This window comes from Colletotrichum lupini, chromosome 4, assembly GCF_023278565.1.
Source record: "Colletotrichum lupini chromosome 4, complete sequence".
Lineage (NCBI taxonomy): Eukaryota > Fungi > Ascomycota > Sordariomycetes > Glomerellales > Glomerellaceae > Colletotrichum > Colletotrichum lupini.
In genome coordinates, this window is record NC_064677.1 from 7,500,004 (window position 1) to 7,524,875 (window position 24,872).

The 24,872-nt window shown below is 45.1% G+C and overlaps 9 protein-coding genes across 9 annotated transcripts; 4 read left to right on the forward strand and 5 right to left on the reverse strand.

Annotated features, from left to right (window-relative positions):
• Nucleotides 1-218: 218 nt before the first annotated feature.
• On the forward strand, nt 219-993 carry CLUP02_09319 (uncharacterized protein; the record flags this gene model as incomplete). Its single annotated transcript, XM_049288298.1, has 5 exons — nt 219-286; nt 344-457; nt 525-689; nt 754-845; nt 896-993. The coding sequence occupies 5 exons, from the start codon at nt 219-221 to the stop codon at nt 991-993; spliced, it is 537 nt and encodes a 178-aa protein (XP_049145442.1).
• Nucleotides 994-1,133: 140 nt separating this feature from the next.
• On the reverse strand, nt 1,134-1,600 carry CLUP02_09320 (uncharacterized protein; the record flags this gene model as incomplete). Its single annotated transcript, XM_049288299.1, has 2 exons — nt 1,134-1,245; nt 1,308-1,600. The coding sequence occupies 2 exons, from the start codon at nt 1,598-1,600 to the stop codon at nt 1,134-1,136; spliced, it is 405 nt and encodes a 134-aa protein (XP_049145443.1).
• A 3,690-nt stretch (nt 1,601-5,290) lies between these two features.
• Nucleotides 5,291-5,521, forward strand: CLUP02_09321 (uncharacterized protein; the record flags this gene model as incomplete). The annotated part of the gene is made up of 1 exon (XM_049288300.1): nt 5,291-5,521. One exon carries the CDS (start codon nt 5,291-5,293, stop codon nt 5,519-5,521), a length of 231 nt encoding a protein of 76 aa, XP_049145444.1.
• A 4,567-nt stretch (nt 5,522-10,088) lies between these two features.
• On the reverse strand, nt 10,089-11,551 carry CLUP02_09322 (uncharacterized protein; the record flags this gene model as incomplete). The annotated part of the gene is made up of 3 exons (XM_049288301.1): nt 10,089-10,235; nt 10,326-10,493; nt 10,559-11,551. The coding sequence occupies 3 exons, from the start codon at nt 11,549-11,551 to the stop codon at nt 10,089-10,091; spliced, it is 1,308 nt and encodes a 435-aa protein (XP_049145445.1).
• A 1,246-nt stretch (nt 11,552-12,797) lies between these two features.
• Nucleotides 12,798-14,465, reverse strand: CLUP02_09323 (aldehyde dehydrogenase 3H1; the record flags this gene model as incomplete). Its single annotated transcript, XM_049288302.1, has 2 exons — nt 12,798-13,207; nt 13,271-14,465. 2 exons carry the CDS (start codon nt 14,463-14,465, stop codon nt 12,798-12,800), a joined length of 1,605 nt encoding a protein of 534 aa, XP_049145446.1.
• An 857-nt stretch (nt 14,466-15,322) lies between these two features.
• CLUP02_09324 (major facilitator superfamily transporter) lies at nt 15,323-16,983 on the forward strand (the record flags this gene model as incomplete). Its single annotated transcript, XM_049288303.1, has 6 exons — nt 15,323-15,516; nt 15,584-15,778; nt 15,833-15,967; nt 16,025-16,604; nt 16,638-16,776; nt 16,844-16,983. 6 exons carry the CDS (start codon nt 15,323-15,325, stop codon nt 16,981-16,983), a joined length of 1,383 nt encoding a protein of 460 aa, XP_049145447.1.
• A 209-nt stretch (nt 16,984-17,192) lies between these two features.
• CLUP02_09325 (uncharacterized protein) lies at nt 17,193-18,104 on the reverse strand (the record flags this gene model as incomplete). The annotated part of the gene is made up of 1 exon (XM_049288304.1): nt 17,193-18,104. One exon carries the CDS (start codon nt 18,102-18,104, stop codon nt 17,193-17,195), a length of 912 nt encoding a protein of 303 aa, XP_049145448.1.
• A 2,292-nt stretch (nt 18,105-20,396) lies between these two features.
• Nucleotides 20,397-21,131, forward strand: CLUP02_09326 (glycosyl hydrolase family 11; the record flags this gene model as incomplete). Its single annotated transcript, XM_049288305.1, has 1 exon — nt 20,397-21,131. One exon carries the CDS (start codon nt 20,397-20,399, stop codon nt 21,129-21,131), a length of 735 nt encoding a protein of 244 aa, XP_049145449.1.
• A 341-nt stretch (nt 21,132-21,472) lies between these two features.
• On the reverse strand, nt 21,473-24,872 carry CLUP02_09327 (uncharacterized protein; the record flags this gene model as incomplete). Its single annotated transcript, XM_049288306.1, has 10 exons — nt 21,473-21,512; nt 21,576-21,706; nt 21,780-22,088; nt 22,184-22,468; nt 22,539-22,676; nt 22,759-22,917; nt 23,177-23,265; nt 23,374-24,424; nt 24,457-24,656; nt 24,713-24,872. The coding sequence occupies 10 exons, from the start codon at nt 24,870-24,872 to the stop codon at nt 21,473-21,475; spliced, it is 2,562 nt and encodes an 853-aa protein (XP_049145450.1).

Here is a 24,872-nt window from a genome sequence, read left to right on the forward strand (position 1 = left end):
TGTTACTCTTTCGTCTACGCACCAGTCTCCTTCGAATAGTTACATGCTCATTCAGTCCAATCGTATCCATGTCACTGAAATTTGAATTGGCAGCACTTAAAGGAGCAAGGCTGTATGAGTATTGTGATGGCTTCGTACCTACTTGGTATACCCTGGGTATTTACTTAGCTCAATGAACAAAGCATAGGGGCAGGGAGGAATACTGCGTCTGTGCAGAAATGGGAACCCTCGACTCTTATCGATCCACGTTGTTTCTTGACCTGTCAACTCAGGGGCAGATTTTTGAGTGCTTATCTGTGATTTTATAGTCTTTGGTGATCGGATCACTGTTCATTCCTGCCAGACTCGGAGGCGACGTAGCGATCATGGCTCTTTGTGTGGCATGCTCCGGTCCGGAGTGGGTCCCGTCAATCTATTCTACCGGCGGACGCTTCCTGAAGTGGAAGGACAGCGCCTTGTTATGCCCCGCATGTGTTTAGCCATAACCTTAACTCCTGGAATGGAAACTGCTTGCTCTGGGGAAGCTGGTCCTGTCATGTGAGGGAAGCCGGGAGCCGACTCATTCACTCATATAAGTACGACGATCGTTTCCTCCTTGGCCAAAGTCATTCTTGCCCTATTCACGTTCAAGCTATCTCTACAGTCCTCGGGATCAAGATGCAGTTCACTCAACTCCTCCTCGCTATCGTGTAAGTGTTGCGTCCGTGTGTGTACCTTCCATGTGAGCTCTTCTAACCTCAAACTCAACAACAGCCCGTTCATCGGTGTGTCGCAAGCCATTCTTTGCTCGTGCGATCGCAGTACGACTGCATCAATTACTTGCTGCCCGGATATTCAGAAGTGGAGTATGCTGTGCCTGTTTCAAAACCTTATACATTCAATTAACAGGTGATAGATGGCTATGAATGCGAGCCAGCTGATCGTCAAGCCTACACCGATTGCTGTGCGGACCAATTTTCGACTACGACCTTCTGCAGAGACGGCAGTGTTTAAGCTAGTTGAAGATACAGCCTTTGTCTTATTGATGAATTAATCCACATCAGAAGAATTGACTACTTGAGCGAATCAATTGATATGCCGGTCTTGTCATGAGTGATACTTGCTCTCCAAAGCCTCGTTCCACTATAGATTCCTCACGCATCTTCTTCCCACAAAGCGTAGTCCTCAAAGTAAACGTAATGGATTCGCTCCGCATAATCGACCAAGACAGGGTAACTCTTTATGATTCCTTTGCTATCTGGTGCCCTGTCACCAAGATTATTAGCTTCTTCTCCGGGTATGCAATCGCACTAGATAAGGTGACCTACGCTGCACATCCCAAACCTGATGCAATGAAGCCGAAGACGGTTGCATCCGCCTCAGAAGGACTTTTGCCGCCCAACACCCAGAAAGGTGTCTGAAGATCAGGAGCTGTGAGCCGAGTCTCACTCAAGAGCGCATTAACATATCCCCAAACATCCCGCCGGAATTCTGCAAGCTCTTTACTAGAGAAACGGCCAGTGCCTTGGCCGTAGAGGGTCCGAGTGACACCACGGTAGGCAAGGAGACCAATGAGATTCTGTATTAGCCACGGGATCGCATCCATTATACCTAATCGCATGGTTTCGTAGTTGTCTTACCATCTCTCTGCGCTCTGTTATATAAGTGAGTAAGTATTTATGAGTATTTATGAGTATTTGTAAGTATTTATAAGTATTTGTAAGTATTTATAAGTATTTATGTCGGATTAGAAGTCTAATTCGACCGCGGTATATAGCCGACTACGCAGGGGCTAATTAGGGGCCCTATTTACGATTATCGTAGCTAGCCTAACCTACGGTTAGAACCTCCTTTTTATACCTACGCAAATATTTATATAGTTTAATTAATCTCTTCGTTAACTACGGTTCGAACTAACTACTTTATAATAGGGATACTAATACTAATTAGTAATTAAATTCTATTATTATAGATCGGTAAGGTATCTCGCTACGCAAAAGAGACGACTTTTTAATACCGCACGGGATAAGAGATTCGTACTAATTAACCTTACGGAAGTAGACGAAAAAAGAGGCGATTTTTAAATGCCGTACGGAATTGAGTAATCGTAGCCCTTTACTATTTACGAGAGGTCGACGTTTATTACGTTAAACTACGCTAGTTAATAGAACCGCTTAGGTAACTAGTATTTCGCTATTACCTTAAGTAGCCTTTTTTACTAAATAACTTCCCCGCGGCCGGCCCGCAATTAGAAATTAACTAGCTAAATTAGTAAAAAGAATTCCCTGTACGACGACTACCTACCTAATTAACTAGCGCGACGAACGGGCTTAATAATATAATATAAAAGAGTACTACGCGATTGAAAAAGGGGATTTCTAAATATAAACATTCTTACTTAGTAATAAAAGTAACCCTATAGGAGTTATTAAGCTAAGAGATCTACGGTATATAGAAAAGTCTATTACTATAGGGATCTTATAAATACGCCTTTAAGCCCGCGATCTAAACGACCTCTTCGTAGCTCCCTTAACTACCCCCCGGGTATTACTTAAGAATATAGTATAAGGGACGGTTTAACGAGGGAGGAGGGGATTTAGAGGTCCTAATAGTATCGAGTTAAGAATATTACGAATCTCGGAAATTAACTTAAGAAGAAGGTAGCTACCCTAAAGTGGTCCTACGACCTCCTATTAGAGTTATTATTAGCCTAAAAAAAGGCTAAAAAGACGAGGATCTAAGGAAAAAAAAAAGAATCCTCTAGAGGGCCGCTAAAAGGCTTCTTTTTATACTAGCTTACGGCGTAAAATTACTAATTTTAAAAAATCGGTAATTAGTAAAGATCCCGAGACTAATTATTATATCTTATTACGGTAATATAAACGTTTACCGCTACTATTATTAAAAAGAACTACTAGAACCTACCCTTTTATACTAAACAAAAAGGAGGATCTTAGTAAGTACGATAGCTAGCGATCTAGAAGGGTAGTAATAATTACTAAAAATAGTAAAAACGAGAGTAGTAGCGAGACAGCGAGAAGAAGCGGGAATCTCTTAGACCCTAATAAATTCGTTAGGTAGTAAAAGCACGGATTTATTACGACTAGCGCGCGGATTAGATATATCCTTGTTAAGATTAAATACGCTAGTAACCGCTAATATAGGTATAAGTTAGAGCACGACCCTTAGTAAGTTAGGGTAAAAAAGAAGAGGACGAAACCCGATCTTAAATAGAATCCCAATCCCTTATAAGTAGGTAAATATTAACCCGGACTATTAGGGGACGTGGATATATAAAATCGCGGATTAGCTTAATAGTAAGTAAATTAACGCGGTATTAATTTATTTAACTAAGGTCTACGAGAAAAAGGGGCTATAGGGGTAACCCCTATTCTATAAAATCGCAGACGACCTTAGCTATTAGCTAGATAAATAGTTCGTAAGCATAAGCCTAGGAATTGCGAAAGCGGTTAATAGATTCCTCTATAGGCGAGGGGTACTACTAGCGTAATTATAATCGCGAGAACCTTATAAAATCCTAATAGTAACGATTACGGAGGAGGAATTCGTAATATAGACCTAAGTATAAGTCGATAGGGCGTATAATCGCTTTAACAAATTTAGAAAAAGGGTGAACGACCTAGATTTCCTTCTTATAATTACTAACGGCAATCTATCGTTACAAAAGGATATATAGAAGCAAAATATAGTACTAGAAGTACGATAATCGATAATTCTGCTTATTTCGATTTATAGCTCGTTGCCGCTACTAATACGAAATTCGGTACTAATCGGCTAGTAGGAAAAGAAGTAGACTACCCGAAGTTACTAATAGTACGTAGCGACGTAGGGATCGTATATAGATACCGAAAATCTAATAATAAATACGAGGTAGTTTATAAACTTTAAAAAGATCTTCCTAAAAGAGAAATTATACTCTGGGGGGAAGTATGAGGTCTTATAAAAAACCCTAACGATATTTTACGATTATTACGAAAAAGTCGGAATTAGGGAATACTAGTACTATTCGGTAATTAATATCGTACTCGTAGGCAAAGCTTCTAATTATTATTACGAAGCGGTGCGTAATCTCGATCGAAACGACTTTCTTAGTATAATTAACGTAATCCGAAGCCGTTTCGAGACCTATAATAAGAACCTAGAGCTCCTATCTAAGTTACGAGCGATTTCTTTTATATCTATAGCTAGGATAATAGAGGGTAAATTGCGAGTAGAAATTCTTAAAGAGCTTATCGATCGAATTAATAAGCTAGCGAAAACCTAGCTAAATAAGGGGACTAACGAGCGGAAAGTCGGATATTTTTATACCGCAATCTAGCGCGTTTTAGAAGCGAAAATAACTTTATATTAAGTACTTAAAGACTACGAGACGCTCTGCTCGAGGCTAAGATTTAGCTTTAATATTAAGGCGAGAATGCCGCGCTAAACCTATTTCTAAGCGTACGACGGCCCTTATTAATAGTATTAAGTCGACCGAACGTATAATAGGAAAGGAAAGGAAGCTAGGTACGGCAATTACTAATAAGGAATCCTAGATTCGTTAAATAAGTAGAGATTTAACTCGCGAGTAGGGTAACGGAAAAAGTAGTGTTTTATTTATAAAAAGGATAGATATTAGTTAAGTAACTACTCCGAGGAAGAGCGTGCTAAATCGTATAAATAATATAGAAAATCGAGGGTAGTAGATAGTAAAACTAGCCCTTATCGATTTAACTAATTCCTCGTTATATATAAAGGCAGATCCGGGGGTACGGAACCTAGCGAAAGTAGCTAATTTAGCGGCCTAAAGTACCCGCACCCTATAGGAGATTTAGAAAATAAGGAAGATCTTACCCCCTATACTAACGAATTAGATTACAACGAAGTCGACGATATTAACTACTCTTTCTTCGCCCCGTTAGCCTCGGGAGGATATACGAGGCTAAATAAATAAAAGGTAATAAAAGCCCTTAATAAATAAGCTTTTATCTACGGATAGTAAGGGAAGGTCCCTTAGATAACGGATATGGAGGTAAGTAAAAGGACGAATCTAATAGCACAGAATTCCACTCTCTTAATATTTAAAAAAAAGAAATAGGGTACTAAGTAATTCTAGGGGTAGCTAGAGGGGTCCTTTTTATACTACTTAGATTACTTAAATACTAAGCTCGTATAGGCATTCTATATAAACAAAAGGTACGGCTTAGATAATTTCTATAGGATTATCCTAGATACTAGGGCATCGTAATAGTTAATAAGAAAAAAAGGGTAATTCTAAGCGCTATAGAAAATCGCGCTAGTAATGCTTAATATGTTAATAGCGGGTATTACGAGGATTAGCTTTAGCTTAGGTAAGGAAATCGTTACCCTAGGTACGGTAAAAATAGAGACGTACTTCGGAACGATAACTTTCTATATCCTACCTATTAATACCCCATTTCTCCTATATCTAAAAAACATAGATCGACTAGGTATTATATTTAATAATACGAGGAATAGAATCTCTAGCCGTAAGTACTTTGAAATAGTCGAACGACGATAGGGGTACGCGTTTATAAGGCTTACTAACGATACGAAGTCGATTAATTACCTAACGGAAAGTGAGCTTAGATAACTATATTAAAGATTTAGCTACCCGTCGGTCGCGAGGCTATATAACCTCTTAAAGTATTTAGGTAATAATAATATCGAAATAGGGGCGCTAGAGTAGTTAACGAAAGTATATTATTAATACTAAATAAATACGCAGAGCCCACGCAGATTTAAATTTAAATTGCGTAATAAGCTTAACTTTAATTAGGAAATCGTCGTCGATATCTTCTATTTAAATAGTCGACCGGTCCTATATATAATCGACGAGGCTATATTATTCTAAGTAGGGCAATTCTTACGGGATCTATAAGTAAAAATAGTATAAGTAGCTTTACGAAAAAGCTAGATCGATATATACTAAGGACTGCTAGATAGTATTAGAACCGACGCTAGTACTAGTTTTAAGTTAGTAAAATTTAAAGAAAATGCGACGGCTTACGGTATATAGTTAAAAGTCGTGCCCGTCGAAGCGTATTATAGTATTAGAAAGGTAAAAAGGGCGCACTAATAGTTAAAAAGAGCGTTTAAAATTATTAAAGAGGAAAATCCCGATTCTAATAACGATAAATACCTCTAGATAGTATTTAAATACTATAACGATACTATAGGGCCTAACGGGCTTATACCGACGCTTTTAGTATTTAGAGCATATCTAAGAACGACCTTAGCCTCGCTACCGTCGCTAAATATAAGCTAGCGAGCTTAAGTAGTTAAAAAAGTAATATGGGCACTGCGCGAGGTAAGCGTAAAAAAGTAAGTTAATAAAGTAATTACTACGCATAATAGGCCTAACATAGGGGTTAATTTAGATATACCCCTAAATTCGGATATACGAGTATAGCGCGAAATTACTTAATAATAAGCTAGGCTATATAAATTAATTTTTATTAACGAGCGTTCTTGCGTAGTTACGAGAGATCGTAACTAGCTACTCGAGGTATTAATTACGGTAGTTAGACTATATTATATAGATCTTATCGAGGTAATTTCTAGCCTATAAAAAGAAAAAGAGCTAGGGGAAGCTATATAACCCGCGGTAGAGGCATAGGAAATTATCCTTAACGAAATCGTCGTAGTAATATTAATAAACGATAAGAAAGAGGAAATTACTAAAAGGGCACTAATACGTCGCGGGAGACTACGACGGTAAGTACTAACGCGGTAATTTATTACTAACGACGAGGTAATTAATACCTTTTATATAGTAAAAGAGAAAGCCGATTTCGAGCTAGTAATTAAACTACGTAAGGAAGGCGTAATTATAATTACTAAAAAGCCGTATAAGGGATTAGATCTTATCGAAGTAAATACTTTGTGCGATCGAGGGGTCTATCGATTTATCCTCTACGATCTAAAAAAGCATATAAACCTCCGCATATTTAAATCGCGAATAGTTCGTAAAATTAAAAAAAAAGGAATACCCTAATTATACGAAAAGTTTAGATACGTAATTTAGGGGTACGGTAACGTCGAAAAGGCAACGCTACTTATATAATCGCCCACTATATAGCGCTATAACTAACGATTAATAATAGCACTAATAGTATTACTACGGAAGAAGGGATACGAGATTTAGAGCCGTGATATTACCTAGGTATATACCCAATCGGCTATAGGGCTCATAAGGAAAATCCTAGCCTATTTACCGAAGGAAATAGCTAGTAAGTACTTAAAAAGCACGATTATTAAAGTACTTAAGCTACTATATAGGCTCGCAGAATCGGGTACCCATTAGTAAGCTACTTACTACGATTTTTATATTAATTAACTATTAATAGTTACCTCTACGTACGACCTTTACTTACTAGTCGCGGAGTACGAAGGCGACTAATTTAGGATCGTCGGAATATAGACCGACGATATATTAGGCCTATCCGATATTAACTTTATAAAAAAGGAGGATAAGGAGCTTTAAAAAGCGGGCTTCGTAGCGAAGCTAAAAGAGGTCCTTATAATAAACACCCCCTTAGTATTTAATAGCGGGATTTTTATAATTAAAAGGGAAACCGTTGTTTTTTAATAAAAGGGGTAGGGCGAGAAGATTAACCTCGTCGACCCGAACGTAACCGATATTAAGAAGTAGTATAAGGCTAAGCTTATATAAGGGGTATATATTACGAGTATTTATTAGCCCGAAGTAACTTTTAACTACGCTAGGGTAGCGTAGGCTATAAATCTAACTAAACGAGACGTCGAGGTACTTAATAAGCGGCTTAAGTAGTAATAAACGAATCTCGATCGAGGTCTCGTTTACTACCCGATCGACCTTATAATTAGTAAGCTCTACGTCTTCGTTAATAAGTTATTTATAAATAATAACGACCTTATTTCGTAATTAGGGTATATTATTATCCTAGCTAACGAGAGTATAGGCGAGAGCGAATTTACTATATACGGTAATATAATCTATTACTCGTTAACTAAAAGTAAATAGGTAACGAGAAGTGTACTAGCGTCGGAGGTTTATAGTATAGTTAACGGCGTTAACCTCTTTTATACGATTTTAATAATACTAAAGAAGATTACTAATCGAATTAGCCTTCTACCTATTCTAACGGTTATTTATACTAATTCCTACTCGCTATACGAATACCTTATTAAATTAGGAACGACGAAGGAAAAGAGGCTTATAATCGATATTATAGCCCTTAGGTAATCGTACGAAAGGCGCAAGATACTCGAGATCCGTTAGATTAATAATAAAAACAACCTCGCAAATGCTTTTATAAAAGTAGTACTAAATAAGGGATTAAAGCAATTCGTAGGTAGCGGAAAAGTCACCGTACGAATAAAAAGATAGGTTATATAAAAAGAATAGAGAAAAGGGGGAAAAGGAGACGACTTAGTAAACGGGCCCGAGGTTAAATTATACCTCTAACCATAGTAATTAAATCGATAAAAAAAAAAAAAAAGTTAGTATCGGATTAGAAGTCTAATTTAACTACGGCATATAGCCGACTGCGTAGGGGCTAATTAGGGGCCCTATTTACGATTATTATAGCTAGCCTAACTTACGGTTAGAACCTCCTTTTTATACCTACGTAAATATTCATATAGTTCAATTAATCTCTTCGTTAACTACGGTTCGAACCAACTACCCTATAATAGGGATACTAACAATTTGTGAGTATTTGTGAGTATATTGGGAATAGCTCAGATAGTCATCTATACTTACCTGGTAGAAGGCTAGCTTGTCCTCGAGAAGGGCGCGGATGGCTGCGTCTTGGGCTCTGGCGATTGGTGAAAGTGGCTCGTTGAGGTCTGGACAAACATCTTCATCGATGAGTCGTTGGATGATGAGACTGGTGTCACTCAAAAGTGATCGGCTGATCTTGATTGGGTTGGGCGATCTCCATGTATGGTATTTTACCACGGGGTGACTTGCTCATTGAACCTTGGTCGATGCGAAACCGAAGCTCAGCGAATCGAAGGCGCGCTTCAAGCTTCGTGACGAAAGGTGACCAGACATAGGAATTGGAAATTGGGAATCCTCGGTACAGCACGAGATGAAGCTGACTTTTGACTGGCGTAGACATGGTGAAAGTGGTGTGAGAGGGTAGCTGACAATGTGTTCTGTGAGTCATAGAGAAGTGATGGAATGAGATGTGAGATGAGAATGATCAATCTGGGTGAAAAGAAACATGAGAACATCGCATAGATATACGTATTCTTTCTTTCGACTTTTTTCGATCCTTTATTGCTTGCCCTCCAGAATGAGGCCCAGCTGCCTAATCGGACCCGATTGAGTCGCCGCTGGAGTGCGGCACAGCGGCCGGCCGGACTACGGGGCGGGCCTGCGCCGTTGAGCCGTACTGCGTGCGTGATCATTACCCGCGCGGGTCGGGCACGCTTACTATAGCAAACTATGCCTAGAATGAACTTACGAGTAAAAAAATGACAACTGTCTGACTCTTGGCCGGAATGCCACTAAATTTGATATTTAGATTGCTTGGGAAAAGATCACGCATTTGTCAAGACTACAGGCCGGAAGTTCGATCTATCCGCTTAGGGGCGCGCCCGGATGGCGACGAACCTCACACCCCATTCATGCCCGAAGTTCAAAGATCCAAGTGCAAAGCCACGCACACCAAGTGGTAGCAAGACTCGCTCCATGCCCCCGTGCGATTGGGTAATCTGGATGATACATCGTCGAATTGTTGGTCCTCAACAGCCATTTCGCCAGACCGTCTTAAAACAGCTCCTTCAAGATCAATCGTTCACTCATCAAGGATTAGCACTCCAAGATAAGTGTCAAGAGTACATGATTCCAGCGAAATTCGAGACTTCTCTTCCTTCCTAAGATGATGCAATAGGTCCGACTATCACAGATGGCATTCCACAAGTAGATCTGAAGCAATTTCAGTACAATATGCAGCATACACACGTGCTGCTGGATGTTGCAATTTCGCGTGATTGTGGCTTACTGCGATGCGATGCACGATAAACCAGGATACAGACTGAGTGCAAGAAGAATGGCTTGAGTCGCAACGGCCGACAACTAAGCAGCTTGAGACCTATCAGACTGCTTTGGCCATCTCTCTTATTCTTGTCGGCCAGAAATTTTCCATCATGTCAACCCATCGTGCAAATGATGGGCTTGAAGTATCACTCAAACAGCGGAAGAACCAATCATCTTGCTCGCCTGCCTGAATTCTTAGCTTGCTCTGTTCATGGGACTTGTCAGCACCTCTTTCTTCCTTTGACTCTGAGAGGAATGTGAACTATGAATAATGCTGCCAATGCAGAGATCTTACCCAGGAAGATACAGGATCAATGAAGAATTGGAAGACTTGACGTCGCTCATCCGAGTACATAGTCAGTACCGGGTCGACAGGTTTCCCCTCCTTGAGGATCAAGATAAGGGCGTCGCTGAGAGCAACGGATTCCATTAAACAGTTGCTCAGACCCAATCCACCAATAACCTATATCGTCAAAATTAGCTATAATAGACCTGCTCGAATGTTTGTCATGCCTCATCATCTCCTACATTGTTCACGTGTGCGGCGTCGCCAGCTAAAAGACACCTCCCTCGCTTCAGGTTAGAGGCCAGGCGTTGATGAATGGTGTACGTCGCTGCTCTATCGATCTTGTATGTCAAGGGTCGTGGTCCGGCCCAAGCGCGCTCGTAATGGCGTGAAATGTATTCTTCAGAGAGAAGGTCTTTCTCGGTCTTGGTCTTGAGCTCTTCGGGATCAACCGCGAAAGTAAGTCTCCACTTCGTCACCTCGCCTTTCACGGGTGGTGTAAGAGGGGTGATGATGGTGTAATGCACCGGCTCCATCAAAAGGGTTGTCGTGACGGGGCTATCTGCAGTGTTTTTCAACCAGACATCTGTCGCAATGAGCTTCTCAGGCCAAGTGTGTCCAGGAAAGGAGATGCCAAGTAGGGACCTAGTTTTGGATCTGCCTCCATCTGAACCCACAAGAAATGAAGCAAAATGCTCCTCGATTTGCCCGGTATTGAGATCTTTGACTTCTATCGTAACGGTTTCGGATCCGTTGGAGCCGTCGTTGAGGATCGAAACCAGCTCTTTATTGAAGAGGACTTGGACACGTCCTGTCTCAGTCGCCTTTTCCATCAAGACTTTGGTGAGCTCAGGTTGCGCCATGTTAAGCATGCTGATTGCTGGGGGTCTGACTGGCGGGCCACTTGGGTCATGCTTCGGGTCTTTCGGGAATGATCCAACAACCTTTCCAGGTTTCTTGCCGCCTTCCTCATTAGAAGTGGGAGGCAGACGGATGTCAAGGCCAGTACTTCGAAACCCGCCGCCTTTGATGATAGCATCCCAAATGCCGGCTTCTGCCAAAGCGAACTGAGGTTGAGGGTAAAACATACAAGCCCGAGGAAGCTGGGAGAGACCGCTGTCTTTCTCGAGTATGGTGACGCTAACACCTGCTTTGGCCAGACGTAAGGCAGCAAAAAGCCCCACAGGACCTGCGCCGACGACGAGGACATCAGGGTTAAGTGGTAAAGATCCCATAGTGTCGTAGATAGGAGAGGAGGACCAGTATGTGTCGATATAGGTAAATTGGTGTAAGATACTAAGAAAGACTCGACTTATAGGACTAAGGTCATGCACGCACATGTTTGGTGTTAGAGGCTTCAACAGTTCTTATAGCCCCGAGTCCAATATAGACGGTCTTCAAGTCCGTATCTTTTTACACTCGTTTAAGATACATGGCCGTGCGATGATGTGAGGGCCAAGGCTGGGTTACGGCTGTTGCGAAATGAGTAATTACTGAATCCCTCCCTTTAGCAGTGCGATTGTCATGTTCCAGGTTTAGCTAATGGAAAGGGATGCCGACTTACGCAACGAGGGTGCAGCTCTTGCCCAGCCCTCACCGTCATCGCCGAAGTTGCATGTATTCGTCAGCGGACGGCGTGAAGGCCGCTCGGTATCGAAATAAGCCCCGAACTTCTGAAAGAAGAAGTTAGAGGGAGGTCACCCCGGGACGCCGTAGTCTCGGCTGCAGATGGCCGGGGGGTTGAAGCGCCCCGGCCCGCTAGCCCAGCCGTTTAATGATGCAGTCTAAGCAAACTTTATCTGGCCTCACTCGCTTGCTTATCTTGTACACATCCAGTTATCAGCGGTGTCGCCCTCCTTGTGTCGCCAGGTAGGTAGGCAGCCAACCTTATTCCAGACCGCCCACATCCCGTAGGTGCATGGGAGTCCTTAGAGTCCAGACTATTTCCCAAATACCTCTGTGTGTTTACAACAGCCAATGCCGGAGAGGTTCGTTGGATTTATAAGCTGTCTTCGGCAATGCCACGCGGCAGATCTATTTCGGTACGATACCTACGCTGCAACTGAGCTGGTGTGACCGGCCAAAAGTTACACGTATGGATGAGTACACCTCAGTTTCGTATGACGCCGTTCCATATCATACGTTTGTTTGACCATCTACCCAATTTGAGGAATAATCAGGTCTCAACATGAGTTAGAATTACAACTTATATATATATATGGTAAAAGACCGAGCGATTTTTCTAGGAATCACGCAAAGAAATTTCGGCCTGCGCAATAGTAAACCTGAATGTAGTGAGCCTGCGATTTGGTGTAAGGTATCACAAGACAAAAAGATGTCCTGTCGTAACGGAGGCCTTCAGAACATACTAGGATGAAGTTGGCACAAAGCGAATGCGAAAGTTTAATGTCTATCAAGTACAACTTCTACTAGCCGGCCAAGAGCCAAGGGACTCAATGATCCATTCCCAAATTAGGTACCTCAAACCCATGAACGGCCGTACAGCAACCAACTACCAACCCCAATGATAGTCCAGCGGAAGAGCGCACCGGTTCCCGAGTCACTGCCGACCCGAAGAACAGACTCCACCAAAGACTTGAGCCCAAAGATTTGCCTTCCATCGCGGTCGAAATCAGGCTTCACGTCGCCCAGCCATTGGGACATCCTCAGCTCTGACTCCAGGTATGGCATGTAGCGAACGCGGAAAATCTTGTCAGCCCAACCAGGGGTCTCGGCGACAGTGCGACGATGCGTGAAGCAGTCAAAGGAAGCTTTGCCGCGGTAAGATCCGTGACCAGAGTATCCCACGCCCCCAAAGGGGAAAGTGTGAACTGCGGCATGCATGAAGGCGTCGTTGAGAGTTGCGCCGCCAGATGTAACACCAGAAAGAACTTTGTTGTCATTCAAGTATTAGCATCAATCACGAGGGGTGTCTATACTATCGGTTCTCATACCTTTCTCGTTTTCAGCCTGGCTACCAAAAGCCATGAGGGCAAGGGGAGTAGAATCGGTCGCATTCGCCACCGCAATCGCATCGTCGATGTTGTCATAGGGTAAAATGGCCCAAATGGGCCCGAATGATTCCTCCTGAACCATAACATCATCCCCGCTCTCCACAAGAACTGCTGTCGGAGCAATGTAAAGATCATCACGGTCTGTTTCTCCACCTAAGACAACTTGACCACGCGAGCTGTCTAGCATCCTCTTCATGCGATCGAAGTGTTGAGTATTGATGATGCGGCAGAAATCGGGGCTTTCTCTCGCGCCTTTCGGGAAGAAGTCGATATAGTATTCTTGGAGAAACTTGATGAAAGGTTTGACCAGGGCTCTCTCAATTAGGACGTAGTTGTGCGAGACACACACTTGCCCGGCATTGAGCGTCTTCCCCCACAGAAGCCTCCTTGCAGCAAGACGGAGATCTGCGTGACTCGTCACGAATGCCGGATTCTTGCCACCGAGCTCCAGACAAACCGGAGTAAGTGTTTCTGCAGCTTTCTTAGAGATGATCTTGGCCACGTTGACTCCACCTGTGTAGAGAATCTTGTTCCACTTCTCATTGAGCAGAGCAGTCGTCTCTGGAATAGCGCCATTGACGATCCTGTACGAGTCAGGATCCAGATAGCCCTCGATGATACGAGTGAGGACCATGGCAGTCGCTGGAGCATTTTCGGAGGGCTTTACAACTGCGGTACAACCTGCAGCTATTGCGCCAATGAGGGGGCAGATATTGAGCTGCACGGGAAAGTTGTAAGTGCCGATGATGAGAACCGTGCCAAGGGGCTCCTTTCTGATCCTTGGTCTAAGAAGAGAGAACGGCAAAGCGACGTCAATATTTCTGTCGTCCTTGACCCATGTCTTCAGGTTTTTAATCGCAAACATGCAGTCGGAGATGCTCCAATCGATATCTGAAACGTGTGCATCATGAACTGGTCGGTTCAAGTCGCACTTCAAAGAATCTCGAAGTAGATCGATGTTGTCCTTCAAGCCCCAGTATAGCTTTCGGAGCTGGGTCAGACGAAACTCGACATCTTTGGTTTTCTTAGATTTGAAAGTGGCTTGAACCACCTTCACGGCGGCTGAGATATTTTCAAGCGTGGTTGATTCAAACGAAGGGATGCCTGAAGATGCATGTGGTTGCTTGTGCGCCATGACGCCGATATTCGGAAGATGTTGGAGATTGAAGTAACAATGTATCAAAAGAAGTAAAATTTACAAGACGACTTAGATATCTAATGATTAAAATGTCTACTTTTGGGAGGTTTTGGGATTTCATTAGGACAAACTTGAGCGCTGATATTCAAAATCATTCGACATCGACAATAGCCGTTAGTCTATCCGCGTCCTTCAGCTGACAAATGCAACAGTCAAACGAGTAGCATAGTAAAGATCTCATGTTTTAAGCGAACTATCTGATTACAAACCATATCTCTGGTTTAATCTGGGAATATGAGAGGATGACATAGCTTCCACTAGGATTCAACTTCGACTCGTTGATACCGTAGTATGTGCCAAGTACTAGGTAAGTTCATGTCTTTTATCTGGCGTGACTATCTTCCTAAGATCCACTCACTCCCAAGTAAGAAGGTCAATTACTGTACCGATAGGCCTCGGAGTCGACAGATGCTGGTGAGCCGGCACTCTGCCGACACAGGAGCGCCAAGCTTTCGTAGGGGACAGCTCAGCTACAGGCATTAGACGCCATGGGTTAGACGCCTCTCAGGCGATACTTACATCGGATCCCTGAATGTTGTGGACGGCCGCATAAACCTTATTTCATTTGCACTACTCGGTTCTTGCTCACGGCAAAATACAACTGGGGCTTATTTTACTTGGCGACAGATATTATCGATCCAAGTAAGTAGATAGTAACGAAGCGGTGGTACTAGTATTCTGTACGAACTTGAAATGATGATACCCTTAATTGACAATTCACCAACGGAAACGGCCAGCGTAGTTATACCTAGTTTCAAAGAGGCTCTCTGTATCAATTTGTCTCCGAGTCAAAGATGCGAGTTGACGATGGATCCCAGAGCACGACAACGATGAACATCGTCCAGTCTTCTGGCGAAGCAAAACCTCCAGAGAGTGGGCAAGAAGCCAGTGAATGGAAGTGGGAAGATGATTCGTCTAACCCCTACAATTGGCCAAAATGGAAGAAGAATTTACAGTTGGCGATGATATCTATCGTTGGATTTTCCTGGTAAGCCGGTTTTTCTGTCTCGAACTAGCGTCTCTCCCACAACCCGGGTCGCTAATTCTTCTGATAGCTCAATAGGAACCTCGATCGTCAGTCCAGCTCGATCAAAATTTGTAGAAGAATTTGGTGTGTCGAGTACGGCTGCATTCCTGCCGCTATCTCTATACGTTCTGGCCCTCGGCTTGGGTCCTGTACTCGGCGGACCGTTGTCGGAAACAGCTGGCAGACAAGCTGTTCACATCATTGCCGTAGTCTTTGGAGGGCTGTTTGCATTAGGATCTGGCCTAACCAATAGTTTTTCTGGACTATGTGTGATGAGATTTCTGTCAGGGTTCTTCTATGGGCCCGTCTTGGCTATTGGTTCGGGCGTTCTGAATGAGACCTATCTGCCTGTTGAGCGTGGCTTGCCGTCAACGATCTTCATTTTATCTCCATTTCTTGGACCAGGCCTTGGGTAAGAGAAAATGAACAGGTGTGAGCCTTGAGTAAATATCGCTGATGATTTATCTAGTCCAGTCTTGGGGTCATTCCTTGTTGACAGAAAAGGCTGGCGATGGACGCAGTACACTCTAGTGTTCTTCTCAGTCTTCTCTTTGATCTGGCTGTTTCTATCTGGAGAGTCCTATCACCCTGTTCTATTGCGTCGTCGCCGAAAGCAACTTGGTCTCGTCGAACCAAGGTCGACTGCGAACTTACAGAAACTGCGACAATTTCTCACCGTTGGGCTGCTTCGACCACTGCATATGCTCTTCACCGAACCGATCGTGGCCATTCTCTCCTTGTATGTCGCATGCATGTTTGGAACACTGTTCATGTTCTTCGGTGCTTTCTTCTATGTCTTTGACAAAACCCATGGCTATACTCTCACTCAGACGGGTCTTGTGTTCTTAGCGATCGCTTTCGGATGCGTGCTTGGATGTATCACCATGGTTCTCTGCGACCATCATATCTATCAGCCCAAGGCAAGACAATTTTCCCCAAGCGAAATCCCCCCTGAGCTGCGGCTCTACCCAGCCATGTTGGGAAGCTTGGGTCTTCCCATTAGTCTTTTCTGGTTCGGCTGGACAGCTAGGCCAGACGTCAATGCTGCGGTCCCAATCATCGCAATTGTCATCTTTGGCTAGGGCAATATCACATTGACCATTAGCTCAATCCAATACCTCGGGGACACATATCATCGCTCTAATGTAGCAAGTGCGGCCAGCGCGAACAGCTTAGCAAGGTATACCTTTGCTGCTGCGTTCCCATTCTTCTCATTACAAAGTGAGTTTCTTGTTCAAACTATTCCCTTGATGGAAAAGACCATAGTGCTGAATTTGAGACCTCGTAGTGTACCAAAAACTCGGTATTGGCTGGGCATCAAGCCTTCTAGGATTCGTTTCACTGGCACTACTTCCAGGCCCTTGGATATTCTTTAAATTTGGCAAACGAATCCGCCAGCGAAGCCAGTATGAGACTGCGAGCTACTAGTTGTAATATTTTACGTTCTTTGGAAAATCATGCTGCTGACTCTGGTTCGCTTTACTACATTTTGGCCTCCTATTTAGGTAGAGAAAGAAGGCTACAGCGGACAAGGGAACTAGGAGTATTGGTTGTAATTCTATTGAACACTCTACTTGGTCGGCGAAAATACATCTCAATCCCCCCGCAACATTGTTGGAACCAAGTTAGATGTGAGCTTACTGATACTCAGTGACTAAATTTTCGATTGCGTTTTGGATGTCATCACGGCGGTATCCTCCCAATAATGCCAGTTCCGCAGGGTCAGGTTGATACTCGACCACCTTGTCACCTGCAAATAGGGTGGCTCGAGGTAGCAGCGGGTGATCCTGACCCAGTGACTCCAACCGTTGACCATTGCCGACCGCTTGGAAGAACATCTGGAAGTACTCCGCATAGGTCATGTTCTGGTCGCCAACCAAGATGGCCTTCCCTGATATAGCTTGGCTGTTCTCCAAAGCCCCCGCGATGGCTTCGGACAGCGATTGCGTGGAAATGAAGTTCAGCCCTCCTTGCGGAGCGAAAAGAGGAATGGGCAAATTCTCTCTGGCGTAGTCGATGTAAGCCCGAAACATGGGTACGATCATGCCCGGAACATTCCCAACGATGAAGGGCGCATCTAAACTACAAACGTGGAACTCAGGCCCAGCTAGCGACGTAAGTCCATCCGCAGCAAGCTTCCTGGATCGGACGTATGGGCTAAATGAGATTGCCTCCGGTATGATATGCGGACAGGCGCTGCCGATATGAATAAACTTGTTGACTCCAGCTTGTTTGGCGATGTTTCCGAACTCTGGTATGGCCTGGCCGTTGGCATAAAGATAGTGCTCATCCGCATGTTGTCCAACAGGCACATGCCGAACGTCGCTGCCGGCCGCAAAGACAACTGCTTCAAATTTCGAGAGGATCTCTTTACCGAAATCTCCGTTCAAATAGTTGCCTTGAATGAATGGAAGCTCGGACAATGCGGGAACATCGCTGGGCCTTTTTCGTCCGGCAATAGTAACATCGCTTCCTTTGGATCGAAGATACAAAGCAGCATGGCCTCCAACCAAACCGGTACCGCCGATGACGAGCGTTTTTGTTGCCATGTTCTAGCGGATGAGATATGATCGTAATTCGTGTGGCTGTTGATGTTTCCATATCGTGTGTACTGGCTAGAGAAGAGAATGTTCATCGTTTTATAGTTCTCTCTACGAGAAGAATGTTCTCCGTGTTTACTAGAATGATTTGTGCTTCATTACATCATTACCTACATCTGATAGATTTCCTTCCAGCTCGATTCATAAGCCGAGAGAGAATTTCAAAGCTTCGATCGTGTGAATCCTAGGGTGAATGCTATAAAGTGCCACGGAAAGCGCGGAAGCCGCGCACCGGGATTAGGATCCCGCAGTTAGTTAGTTGAGATGAAGTGCCAAATTCAATCATTGCAGCGACGAATTCCAGAAGTAGGATCTTGGCATTTTCAGTCTTTCAATATGACAGCTTTCCTAAAGTTTCCGCCTATTCCTATTTGTCATTGATCGATCCATTGGAGGGACGCATTGGCCGGCAATCCTCCGAGGAAACCAATGACCCTGACACTGGTAGCTTTAGGATACTATGTCAGAATTCCCCTTGACCCTGGCAAATGTGTCACAGGCAACACAAGGCTTTAGTGACCTTCCATTCCGCATAGCAGCACATCTCATCACGATATATTAGACCCTCGCATCACTGCAGATAGTAAGCATAGTCGCAATTGAGCACGAAGATGCCGAGAAGGGCGAGTAAAGGGAAGAGTCTCAAGAGGATATGCGTTGATTTGCCTTGTTCTACGAGTTAGTTCCATATGTTGTCGCGGCACGGATAGCTAGCTGGAAAAGGCTCAGCTAAAAGGCAGGCAATTTCTTACGGAACAAGTAGTTCTGAATTTTGGCAAAGCCGCTTGCTGGAGGACTCACAGGATGTTAGTCTGCAGGCAATTACTAGGATGCCGGCGAAGTTAGGGGATTTAGAGGAAGACACGAGTGACTACCAACTGGGGCATTTGGGATAACAAAGATCAAAAAAGCTCTTTTCGGATAAAACATTTAGCTAGGGTCTTAAATTTGTGCAACCCGATGCCCCATAGAGACTGAAGAGGTACCAGCTGGGAGGGGACGAAGCTTCATTTACATTCAGCAATATGGTATCACTCCATTGGCAACCGTTCATGCCTCCCTAAATAATAGCTGAAAATTCCTCTCTGCCGTCCCCTTCATTGATACAACAGACATTCGAACACGGCCCGACTTCGCATCGTCGTTGGTCAGTTCCAGCTTAATTGCAGTGCACCAGAATCATGTAGGAGCTTTGGCCATCGAGCCCGAACGACTCGCACATCACCCGAGCCGATGCCGTCTTTGCCGATCGAGGGGAGAAGAGTGCCAGGCGGACTCCTTTATCCGTTAATGCCTTGCTGACCCGCGTTTGGGCTGATCAGTCCTCCTACCATACGAAAAGATTGGATCTAGATTGAGAGGAGTCCTGCTGGTTCACAACTCATAGCTCTACCTCACTGTTGGCCTATCTTGAACGTTGTCTCCCAAGTTTGGTTTTGTTATTAAGGGAAAGTTTCATGAGGTTTGGTGATTGCCGTGCGCATCTTTCGCGGAACTAGGAGCCGTCATTTCCAAACATAGTAAGGATAGTATAATTCGGGGCACATCAAGTACGGCGTGCATGCCGGTAAAGACTCAAGAATACGACGCAGATCGGGTACGATGCCGAGCAGCATGTAGGTGTACCGAAGGCACAATACAAGGTGAGCACTGCGATCCAGCTGCATATACTTGATCAACTCAATGCCGAGCCGCCTGTCCCAAATTAGCCGGTCACCTTCGGTACCGCAGATATACACTATGCGGTTTAGTCTGGGGGCTTCCCCACACTCTCTGTAATACATGCCGCCAGAATGCAACAGTCTCAGGGAGCATCAGGGGGTTGCAGGTTGAAAGCTTGCGGGGGAACCCCTGCACCATTACCGTTCTAAAGAGCCATCGCCTGCTGTAGCATGAGTCTTCGTAGTAACGTCCTGCTTCGTCAAAATGATCCGGCCGAAGGGTTCGAACCACCTCTGCGTTTATCCATCTCCTCATTCAAACGAAGTGTCCGCTCATCTAGTTTTGCCTAAATTCCCCCGCCTCGGAAGATGGTATGTTTCGTCCAAATGAGAATATGGACATCAAGAATCTAGCTCACAGGAGAATTGGGCACGCTATGCCTCGATGGTTGATTTAATTACGTCTCAAGATGCCAAGAGAATTGTATAAGATCAATGTCACCTGCGTCGATTGCCGAACTCTTGGCAGCCTTGAACCAACTGATTTTCGCCTCGCTCACTTCAACCGTTGACTTTCAAGATGGTTTCCATTCGCTCCCTGATCTTGAGCCTCTCGACTATTTCTACTTGCCTAGCTGCCCCGGCAATCGGGCCAGCTGAGTTGCTGCCTCCTCATGTTGAGCGACGGGGCCCTTCCGACTTCTTCCTGGGACCCAATCACCCTCTCATGCTCGCACGCCGCAATGAGTCCCTCGAAAGACGAGGCATGACTCTTGAGGAGCGCACCAACTACGTCCAAAACTACCAGACTGGCGGCACTGTCAACTTCACGCCCTCGGGCAACAGCTTCAGTCTCAACTTCGATACCACAGACGACTTCGTTGTCGGCGTCGGTTGGAACCCAGGTTCTACCGCCCCCATCACTCATTCCGGTTCATTCGCAGTTACCAAGGGTCTTGCGACCCTTTCAGTCTATGGCTGGACCACCAATCCGCTTGTGGAGTACTACGTCATTGAGGACTCTGCCGGATTTACACAGACCGGGACGAAGAAGGGCACCGTGACCAGTGATGGTGGCTCTTATACCATCTGGGAGAATGTGCGCACCAACGCCCCATCAATTCAGGGCACCCAGACCTTCAACCAATACATCTCGGTTCGCAACAGCGGTCTTACAAGCGGTACGGTGTCTATTTCCAATCATTTCAATGCTTGGAAGAGCTACGGTATGAACTTGGGTACGCTTAACTTCCAGGTCATTGCTATCGAGACCTGGAATGGCGCTGGCTCGGCAAAACAAACTGTCACCAACTAGTTACTTCATGACTACTTGTTTCGCCCTTATCTTGAGGTCAACTTATCTGCATTTCATTCAACATCGGAAGGCACTTAAGAGATCTGCCAGCCGCAGAACACGGGTTATTACCTTCTATTGTACCTATTCTATTTGGGTCAAAGTATGACCAAGTATCAAATACATTCTGCCACATATATATTCGCAATGAAATATCAATCTCAAGTTTTTACGGAGTCTATTTTCTTAACTAGAGCCGATGTGTCGTAGAAAGTCTAAATTCGACAGTTCGCCCCAGACTGGAAGCTCTCGTTTCAGAGCCACACGCCCAGTCGCCGTTGGCTTAGAAATTTTCCAGGCTTTCAAACTGTTTGCAAGATACCTCTGACATAGTTTTCAAAGCTTGTGAACTTCACATCTGGATATAATTCCCTCGCATCAAGATATCCAAGATAGCGTGCATACTCAGGAGTATTCTCGCCTCGAATACCAAGCAGATTCCGATACTCTCCCATACCAATCTCGGGGTTGATTGTCATAATGTCCTGACCTGTGCGACCCTGGGAGATAATGCCTTCCAGCTCTTCCTTAGTCATCTAAGCCATCTGTAAGTGCCTTATTTTCCAGAAAATGACGAGGGTTCAGTGAGCGTACGAATTCTCGTGTCACAGTTTCTCCCGACACCTTCTCAAGAATGTCGAAGGCTTCATTCTGTGTCTTGACCTCTCCATATGCAAAAACCATCTTGTTCAAGGTCCTCGGATCGGCGATGATTCGGCTGACAAAATTTCCAATGTCACGATTGTTGGTAAGTGCCCAAGGGGTATTGCCGTCCCCGATCACACGCGTGGTGCAGTATTCTTCTACCATTGGGCGAAATCTGCCTGAAGGTAGGGCAGGCAATGTCAGCTGATACCACCATCCAACGTCGATGATGGTATAAGGCAGATGGAGGTCCCAGATACGGTCAACGAACTCCTGTTTCTGCCATGCCGATGCTCGAATTAGCAATAGTCTCAACATCGATTGTGAAAACACTTCACATGAGGCACGTCATTTCATTGGAGTCTCACCTTATCCCTGAGCATCATGACGCCTCGGGGTGCGCAGACCGGGCCCCAAAAGCTTGGAATGTATCGACCAACGTTAACCTTGCTCGATGCTTCGATAAGATTCATCTTTTCCTGAAATGTGAACAAGGTCAAGCATGAGATGACGACGTCCATGTTAGTGAGGACTCCGGAAATTGCCTCTGTTGGCCCATCTAGCTCAATCGCCTTAACGTGGACGCCTCGCTTTGCAAACTCAAGGAGCTCGGGCTTCTTTATCGAGGAGGGTCTCGCTAGAGCTGTAACATCCTGTCGCCAAGTGAGTTAGATGCGCCCAAGTTCCGAGTGCAGAGATTCGATCCGACAAAATCCAACTTACGAAGAGTTCGGGACTCTTCAGCAGCGCATTCACAATGGAAGAGCCTGTGTTCCCAGTAGCGCCGGCTATGGCGACTTTGATTCTGTTCGCCATCATGTCTTCTGAATGTTCTCCTTCGCTCAGGTACGTGGCAAAGATCTTGAATGTTACTGTTTTAAGTAGACGGTTACGCCGATGGATATGCGGCAGGTATGGTTAAATAGACATCATGTGAGTCCACTGAGACTTTACTACTCGGAGACATAATGATCTTGGTAGGCTCCATCCAGGCGTAGTTATAGACCGAAGTATTGAAATGGTAGCTCGTCTCAAGTTTTGGAATCGTGGGATTCGGCCGAAAATCGGTCGAATGCTTATCGGGGGCCGCGTCGGGTAGCGACTAACAACCCGAACGGAATACAGATTCCCAGTCATCCAATTAGCACCAAGGGTAGTGGATTAAGAATAAGGGTTCCCGGCTATGGAGCCCATGTTTCGATGTCTCATGTCATCTGCGAACGTCGTGGAGGTCTTTCACGATTCAATCTCACTTCTATTCAATGATCCGATCAGCACTCCTCGCCGTAGCCTTCCCCACGCCGACGTGTTGAAGTACCTATCGTATGATCTTTGCATTGCATTAATAGATGTCTTCCCACTTTGAAACACAAGATGCGGATATCCCGCCGTTCGTGAACTTTAGTCACATCCGTCATTAATTGAATAAGGTCTCCTTCTCGTACCCATCCTACTTGTCTCGAGTGAAAGATCGAGTGAAAGAAGAGTAGGATATTTTACTTCCTTGAAGGTCATGGTATAGATGGTCTCGCCTTCTCATCAATACGATGGCGCCAACTTCTACCCCAGAGTGCGACAGCCCAAACACTGAGAGCTCCGACCACCAAGAAGCCGGCAGAAATGGTGCTGAACCATCCAACTCCAATTACCTTGATTGCTGGAAGTACAACAGCCGAGCCAGCGGCACCAAAGAGGTATCTTACCATAAAGTTACCCGCAATCACCTCCGCGCTGCGTCCCTGTATCACATCCAAGCAGTATGTGTTCAGACTGGGGAAACAGAACAGCTGTGATACACCTCCGAGGAACATGAAAACGACAGGTACAGCAATGCCACCAACGCGCTGCTGGACTGTCCATCCGTAAATGAGCATACATCCCGGCAGAACGGCCCCCAAGAAGGGAAGACAAGAGCGCAGCCGGTCTTCGGAAATGCGTCGTCCGTGTCGCTCGGCTATCCAGCGCCGAACTGTATAATCGGCATAGCGGCCACCTACGAGGGTACCGGCAAGATAGCCGCAGCCCGGAGCCAAGTAGAATAGGCCCGATTGTGCCGGCGACGTCAAAGAGAAACGAGGGTTGAGAACGTATCGGATTGGGGTCAGCATGCCGTACATGTTCCATACGAGCGAGCCACTGGCGATTGCCACCAGGATGAGGTTCGGAAACTTGAATAGTCGAACAACTCTGACCGGGTTCGTCATGCCCCATAGCACCCTGACCTTTTTACTGAATGCAAGCCCTTCGAGGCCTGCCTTTTTCAGTTCTTGCAGCGTCTCTGGCATGAACAATATGGCACCTCCAACGCCGACACCTGCGAGCGCGGTCTGAAGCCAGAAGATGGCGCGCCAAGATGTGTAGGTCACAATAATACCTCCGAGGACTGGGCCAATCGTCGGTCCAATGAGTGTGCCGGATAAGAACCAACCCATCGCAGTCGCGCGTTCTGTAGGATGATACAAATCGCCAATCACTGCAGGACCGGTGACGAGGAACGATGTGCCGGCAAAAGCGGTCAGGATGCGAAACACGAAGAAAGCCGGGACGTTGGGGCTGAGTGCTGTGCCGATCGAGCACCCCAAAAACAATGAAGCTGTCACCATACACGTCTAGATCAATTTGTCAGCCATACATCCTCTACCTTGATGAACAGGCGACGGCTAGTTGACAATGAACTCGTCGCGGAATGAGAAGTGGTGTCTGTAGAGAAACTACTTGCCCATTTTCGGCCGTACACTTGGCTCAATGGCCCCCAAAAGCAGGGGCTAATGGCCATAAAGACAAGATACAACGCATTGCTAAGACTGATGATATCTCCGCTAGTCTTGTACTCGGCTGCAACTTCAGGGAGTGCTGACAGGACCGCCGTACTAGAGATTGGTGACAACAAACCACACCAGGAAATGACGGCAACAGTGATGTGCTTGCGGTGCTTTGAAAACCGGTTGTATATCTCGTAGGGCACTTCCACATTAGATTGATGACGAGCCACTGGATCGTCTTGGTAATTGAGGACTCCTGATGGAAGCTTTGCCAAGCTTGGTTGCGATGAATCAT